At 38.5% G+C, this 7,719-nt stretch overlaps 1 protein-coding gene across 4 annotated transcripts in view; it reads left to right on the top strand.

Moving 5' to 3' along the window:
• The first annotated feature begins 6,991 nt into the window (after positions 1-6,991).
• The window catches only part of ENPP6 (ectonucleotide pyrophosphatase/phosphodiesterase 6), a 101,283-nt gene continuing 100,555 nt past the window's right edge, over positions 6,992-7,719 (top strand). For 2 of the 4 annotated variants that reach the window (XR_013993226.1, XM_081046485.1), the window contains exon 1: positions 6,996-7,300. Coding sequence is in view for 3 of the 4 variants with exons in the window: in XM_081046485.1 (XP_080902611.1) it covers positions 7,060-7,300 (241 nt within the window). In the remaining variant the exon portion in view is untranslated. Of the gene's footprint in view, positions 7,301-7,719 lie in introns of all 4 variants that reach the window. The other 2 variants (XM_081046483.1, XM_081046484.1) reach the window with 2 other exon arrangements.

Raw genomic sequence — 7,719 nt, 5'->3', positions numbered from 1 at the left:
CTCAGGTTTGTGAAATCGTAGCATTTTGTCATATATATACACTTCGGGTTTTTGTTTTGTTTCTTTAAAAAATAAAACATTACAGACAAAGTTAAAAGCCCCAGCTGCCTCTTTCTGATTCCATGCTTCTCTTTCCTCCCCAGAGGAAACCTCAATCCTGATTTTGGTGTTTATAATTCCCATGGTATTTGTACTATTATTATATAGAGTATTGTGCGGCACGCTTTTATGTTAATATTTTATACTGCATGTATCCACCTGTAACTTGTTTTTCTCACGCAATGTGGTGCTTAAGATCTATTCAAGAAGTAGACATTTAAGCTTAGTTTATTGTTTTGAACAGCTGTACAGTGTACCTGTAAATGAATATTGGTGTCACTTACTCATACTCTTGTTGATGGACATTTAGATTGTTTCTAATTTTTTTTTCATCATTACAAACATTGCTGCAATAAATCTCTGTATACCTATCTCCTTGTACAAGCAAATATATGAGAGCTTATGGAGGGAACCGTGGACTGTACATTAGTGTCCACCCACTAATGTAGCATAATTTTGTCCTTTAAATGGGTACAAGTGTTTCAAGATTTTCATCTCCTGTACTGGTGGAGCAGGGCGATGGGAGCTGAGCCATCAGGGCTCTGAGCTTCAGGGGCCCTCCTTCACTTAGCCAATGAGCAGCATCTATGATTTGTACAGTATCTGCTAGATGTCAGGCACCCTACATGAAGGGGCTTGCTGTACGCAAATTTAATCATTCAATATCCATGATAACCCTGTGGTTTCGTGAGCATTTCCCTACTTTCTGGTTCTCCCATTAATTTTCGCATTCATCAGTGGATGCTGCCTGCAACAGTTATTTCTATAGAGTTCTAATGGTGATTTCCTCTTTCCCCCTCTCAGTTCAATCAAGACAGACGAAAGATATTTAGGGTTTATAATATTTTATTTTGCACAGGCTTTCTTTCCCCTAATTTCAAAATGGAATGAATTCTCCCAGAAGACAAGTCTATAAAAGAGACCTGGGCTTGAATTTCAATTTGACACTTCAGGCTATTTGATGTCAAGCCTCTCTGCAACTTGATTTCCTTTGTATCACAGGTGTATAAATACCTACCTTACAAAATTATTGGAAGCTCTAAATGAATGATTGCATGTGACGTTCTTAATGCTACATCAGTGAAGATGCAGATAATCACTGTTGCTTCCACTGGCACTGTTATTGCCCCCACACACCTCCCACAGCCTGCTCTCTAAAATGCAAATCTGGTGATGACGTGACCTTGCTCGGGCTTGTCCGTTGCTGCCTGTCATTGTCAGCAGTGGTTCTCAAGCCTGGCTTTTGATCAGAATTATATGAGGAACCTGAAAAGAAAAGTAGTAACCCAGCCTCACAGATTGGAATTTTGGTGGTGGGTTCAGCCCTTATCTGTACTCTAGAGAGGCGAGACCAGGGGTCCACCACAGGAGACGTGAGTCTGGGACTCCCTCTGAAGGCTGATAGTGGGTTCTCACTCAGTGATTGCTGACAGTAATGAAGAGAGGATACCTGCTCCCCACCAGGAAACAGCAAGCTGGTGCCGAAGCAGGAGATTTGGAATCAGACTAACCGTTTCTAGATATCCCACTTAGTATCTGTGTGATTCTGGTTAGTCAGCTGCCTTTTATATAGGGAGTATGTTCTTGGAGACCTTTTTAATTTAAAATGTGCACAGATAATAACTACTTTCCTAGTAGGAGCAAATAGAATGATGTATGCATTTTCTTTAATATGGACTTTTCATCTTTAATTCTGATACTTTGTAGAGTGCTCTCTCTTTTTTTGGTTTGATATATTATATATATATTATGTATATATTATGATATATATATGTATATATAGTGAAATGATTACTACAGTAAGATTAGTTAACACCTCCAATACCTCAAATAATTACCATTTTTTTTGTGTGTGTGGTGATAATACTAAGGTCTACTCTTGGATATTCCAGTCAAGATGGTGGAGTAGGTAAATGTGCTTTCATCCTCTCACGACCACATCAAAATTACAACTAAACTACAGAACAACCATTATTGAGAATTGCCTGATCTAGCTGAACAGAAGCTCTGTAACTAAGGACACCCAGAAGAAGCCACCACAAAACTGGTAGGAGGGGCAGAGGTTCAGAACTGGCTGTGGTGGTCAAAAATCGGGAGGGATATCTCAGCTGCCTTTTCATTTTGTTTATTGTTTCTTTTGCTATACAGAAGCTTTTGAGTTTGATGCAGGCCACATTTTTATTTTTGTTTTTGTTGTTGGGGCTTTTGTTGTTATATATATATATATATATATATATATATATATTTATATATATATATTTATATATATTATATATATATATATATTATATATATATATATATATATATATATATATAAAACAATCATCACCAAGACCAATGTCAAGGAATTTTTCTCTATGTTTTCTTCTTGGAGTTTCACGGTTTTAGGTTTTAAATTTTAAGTCTTTGATTCATTTCTACTCAGTTTTTGTGAGTGGTGTAGGATAGTGGTGAGTTTCATTCTTTTGCCTATAAAGATACAGTTTTCCCATCACCATTAATTGACGACTATCCTTTCTCCATTGACTATTTTTGACTCCCTTGTCAAATATTAGTTAATCGTATATGCGTGAGTTTATTTCTGGGCTCCTATTTTGTTCCATTTGTCTATGTGTCTGTACCAATACCACACTGTTTATAGATTACTATAGCTTTGAAACAAAGATTCAAATCAGGAAGTGTGATGCCTCCAGGTTTGTTCTTTCTCAGGATTGTTTTGGCTATTCAGTCTTTTATAGCTTTATATGAATTTTAAGTTTTATAAATTTCTGTGAAAAATGTCATTGGAATGTTGATATGGATTGCACTGAATCTATAGATGACTTTGGGTAGTATGGACATTTTAACAATATTAATTCTTCCAATCCACGAAGATGGAATATCTTTCCATTTATTTGTATCTTCTTCAATTTCTTTCATCAATGTCTTATAATTTTCAGTCTGCAGATCTTTTGCCTCCTTAGTTAAATTTATTCCTAAATATTTTATTATTTTTGATGGTATTATTAAATAGGATTTTTAAAATTTCTTTTCCAGGTAATTTATTGTTAGTGTATATAAATGCACCTAGTTTTTGCAAGTTAATTTTTTATTGTGCAACTTTACTAAATTCATTTATTAATTCTAATATCTTTTTAAGCTTTCTTTTTTGGAGTCTTTAGCATTTTATATATATATATATAGGATCATATCATTTGTATACAGAGAAAATTTTACTTTCCCTTTCTGATTTGGATGCTTTTTTTTTTCTTGCCTTATTGCTCTGAGTAGGAATTTCAGTACTATGTTGAATAGGAGTGGTCACCCTTGTCTTGATCTTAATGGGAAAGCTTTTAACTTTTCTTTTCTTTTCTTTTGTTAGCTTTTAACTTTTCATCATTATAATTCTAGCTGTGGCTTTTATCATGTTGATATAGTTTACTTTTCTATTGGCTTTTTAGCTATGCCTCTTTGTGTTACTTTTTAGTGATTGCTCTTGGCCTTACAACATGTATCCTTATTACAATCTACTTAGAATTAACATTTCATCACTTTACATTTTATTCTTTATATCTGACTTTTCCCACTTCATAAATAAAAAAATGTCACAACAGTTTAATTCCATGTAAACATCTTACCCCTGTATTTTAAGTTACTGGTTTTATATCTTTTAATTCTCCATAAGTTATAAATTATAAATCCTGTCATAATATTATTTTTTTTTAATTTAAGCTGTTGGTGTTTTAAGGACATTAAGAAAAATATGTAATCTTCTACATTTACCCACATACTTACCATTTCTGATACTGTTTAACCTCTTCCTGTAGATCTTAATTTTCATCTTGTATTATTTCCCTTCAACTTGAAGGACATTCTTTAGTATTTCTTGTAGTACAAGTATATTGGTGACTAATTCACTTAGCTTTCATTTATGCGAAAATGTCTTTACTTCATCTTAATTTTAGAAGAATGTTTTCCCAGATTTAGAATATATTCTGTAGAGTTCCAATCCTTTGAAATGCATTAAAATTCAAATTCCAAGGCCTGACCAGAGAGAAGGCAGATGGAACACTTGCCATGGGCAGGAATTGGGGCAAGAACATTGAGGAGCTAAGACTACTGATTTCTAGAAAAGGTAATGGTTGACATCGGCCAACAAGGGCCAACATGGGCTGACCAAACTGGGATGGATTAACAAGATCATCAAGGGTTGATGTTGACCAATATGGGCTGACTTGTGTCACAACTTTTGAGTTTCATTGATTCTATAGCTGGAAAGGACCTTAAAGCTTCCATCACTTTTCAGAGGAGAAAACTGAAGCATGGAAGGTCAATTTTCTCAGAATCACACAATTGTATCATACCCGAATCCAGGCTCTGGAATTGTGTCTTCTTTCTCCCAGGACTCTTTCCTTCCATCTCACATGCCTCTCCATGGAGGCGAAGCACCAGAGTAAAGACAGATCTGGGCAGCACATTCTTGAGAACTCACGCGTATCCTGAGCAAGACCTGAAGCAGCTTTCAGGGCAAAGGTGGTTCCAAGTTCTAAAGGGAATTTTTTATTTTTCTGTGTTATCTAGGTTAAATTCCTGTGGGCAATGACCTTATAGCATTGCCAATCTTTGAAAAATAAGTGACAAGAAGCACTCTTACGTATTAGGTGCTGATAACCACCCCCAACTGAGGACGTCCAGATAACAGACAGACAAGGTCTTGGACCACAAGACTTTGGACACTTAATATTAACCACATTTTCTGATCTAGTGTCTTGCCTTGTTGCCTTTTAGCTTTTATGTCCAACCTTTTCTAGATCACAAGATACAAGACCAGGAGTCTGACTATAAGCAATGCTGAGATTTCCTTGGTTTGAATTCCATCCCATATGTTTCTTTCATATGTTAGTATGTATATTAAAGATGCTTATTTACAATAATTTTGACCCAAAACTTTAGAGAAACTGCCTAAACATTATCACAAAATGATATGATTTTCATAAAATAATATAAGACACATCAGCAGTGCGCCGACCCAGACATATCACAGTACTACTTGTGGAGCCTTGGGAACCTCTGGGGACCTGTGGACACTCTAATTTAGAGGGAGTTAGTTAAGGGCTGCCTTCCTCAGCAGATGGATAGGGCACTCAGGGAACCAGCAGCAGAGGAAAGTAGATGCCCCTTGTATATTTATCTTTGAAATCTGGAGTGCTTAGCGTCTCCCCAAGTGAGCTCAGGGGCCACCCTCAAGGCAAATCATGTGAACTTGCACTGTTATGCCAGCTTCCTGGTCCAAAAGTCTTGGAACCTCTCAGGAACTGACAGCACATCTACCTTTATCTGCTGCCTCCTTAGACCCTCACTCACTGCAGAAGGAAATTCTTCTTTCAGTGTGTGTGATCACTGCTAGGGTAGCCTGTAAGCTCCTCAGCATGTTTCACCTTTCTTCCCACCTCTTCCCTCCCTCCCTCCTTCTTTCCCTCCTTTCTTCCTTCCCTCTTCCATCTTCTCTTTAGAATAAAAGTAACATCCCACAACTCGAAGAAATATGAATAACATTGTGTGTTCAAACTAACAAATGTTAAGAATAACCTTCCCTCTTTTTCTTAATTTTTTTAATAGTGAAAAGCATTGCCTTTATTGGAAAAATAGTCTCATCCCTGTCTAAGTCAGCTGAGATGGGAATGGTAACTTGGCCATTTGGCTGATACGTTTTCTCTGTGTAGCACAACTTAGAAAGTGACTGGTGGTCTCATGTAAGGGTTTGACTGTAAATACAATAGAAGAAAAGAAGAAGAGAAGGCACAGGCAGAGGGCAGAGGTGGGAGAAATAGTTTAGAACTGATCAAGATCAGAATGTTTGGTGTCCAACTGCCTTCAGTCCGGGTAAAGCTTTGTCCTGAGCCGTGCATGTTTCACCAGGATCCAAGCGACATTATAATGTTAATAATAGCTAGCATTGTTAAGCACTTGCCATGGGTCATGCACATTTTATAAGCCTTTATATTTAACTTGCTGCCACATGAAAAACCCACTCTTAGTGCTCAGTCTTGTCACCCACCTGCGCCTGCTGTACTTCCATGACTTCCTGATCAGGCTCCGATTTCCTCCTCTGTGTAGTTCTTCTTGTCATGAAGCCTGCATGGTTATTTCCAGGTCTGCTTTCTCCATCGCAAACTATACAGATCTCTATCTCATTGCCCTTCTGGGGCAATGCTGCCTCAGACCAATCTGTCAGCAATGACCTCTGCTGTACATCTCTGGGACTTGCTCTCGGGCTGTACAGCTCTGCTCAGAACTACCTCCTCTACAGATGAGTTTGGACACCAGCAACATGAAAAGGAAAACAATAAACACTGTATACAGATGCATATGAACAACGAAGTGGCTGAGACACACAAAGTATTTGTTTGTAAATTCTATGGTGATAGAGATACTGTTGAAAAGTTCACAAGTATGCCCACTAAATTTCACTGTCTCTTGTCAGCATACTGAGTTAAGAGGCTTGCGTTCCTAAATTGTCAGTGAAAAAGTCAGTGAAAGAGTTTAAATCGAGCAAAGACGTGGGATAACGGCAAATTAAAAGATTGCCCTTTCCTTGGCTCCTCCCTTTGGTGAGCCCAACTGCAACGTTAGTGTTGACTTCTGTCATCTTCTAAAATGCCACCTCTCTGTGGGTGATTGTATTTCTGGAACATTCACCCAAAATAATAAGGTTGCACTCTCTCCCCTGGTGTTAATTCTGGGTTGTTTAGAAAACCAGCTTCTCCAAAGGAGTCAGTCCCTTGACTTTCTAGTAAAGGGTGAGCATAGATGTTTTTAAAAGGGGGTGCTGTACCTTTAAATTCTGAAAGTGAACTTGGCTCAGGAAGGCCAGCAGTCAAGGTCCAGCCCCTAGAAGAGAGAATAGCTACAGATTCTCCATCCTCAGTCTTTGCAAGGGGACGGCTGTGCCAGCCAGGCCAGGCAGGCTCCTGGCAGCATGGCAGTGAAGCTCGGCGCCCTCCTGCTGGTCCTTGCACTCAGCCTGGCGCAGCCAGCCTCGGCCCGCCGGAAGCTCCTGGTGTTTCTGCTGGATGGTTTTCGCTCAGACTACATCAGTGATGAGGCCCTGGAGTCCTTGCCTGGTTTCAAAGAAATCGTGAGCAGGGGAGTAAAAGTGGATTACTTGACCCCAGACTTCCCCAGTCTCTCTTATCCCAATTACTACACCCTAATGACTGGTGAGTACCTTGTCCTCTTCTGGGTGGGGAAGGTGGGCTGGAGTCCAACAGGGGACAGTTAGCACCTGGCATTGAAGTCGTATTTAAATATTCAGGTTTCCCTAGTCCTTTGGGACACCAAAGACAGACAAGACGTCTGTGTTTTTGGCCGAGATTTGTTTTTTCATGGTTGTGTTGTTTTCCAAAAGTTATCCCAAGGACCTGCTTTGGATTCTTAGTGTGGAGAACAGAGAGCTACACGAATAGATGATTTCCAGAGGAGTTACTTCTTTTAGAAATAAAATTTCTAGCTAATTCTGTATTTTCTAAGTTCAAGTTTAAAAAGTCAACAGGTCTTCATGTGTCTTTACTAAATTCCTTCTGTCTCTTTCCTCTGCAGTTATCTGTCATACTGCAGCTATTTTGGCTTGTTTATCAAT

The sequence above is a fragment of the Rhinolophus hipposideros genome (assembly GCF_964194185.1).
Source record: "Rhinolophus hipposideros genome assembly, chromosome: 4".
NCBI lineage: Eukaryota > Metazoa > Chordata > Mammalia > Chiroptera > Rhinolophidae > Rhinolophus > Rhinolophus hipposideros.
The sequence above is the reverse complement of the archived record's forward strand: the minus strand, read 5'-3'. Positions and strand labels throughout refer to the sequence as shown.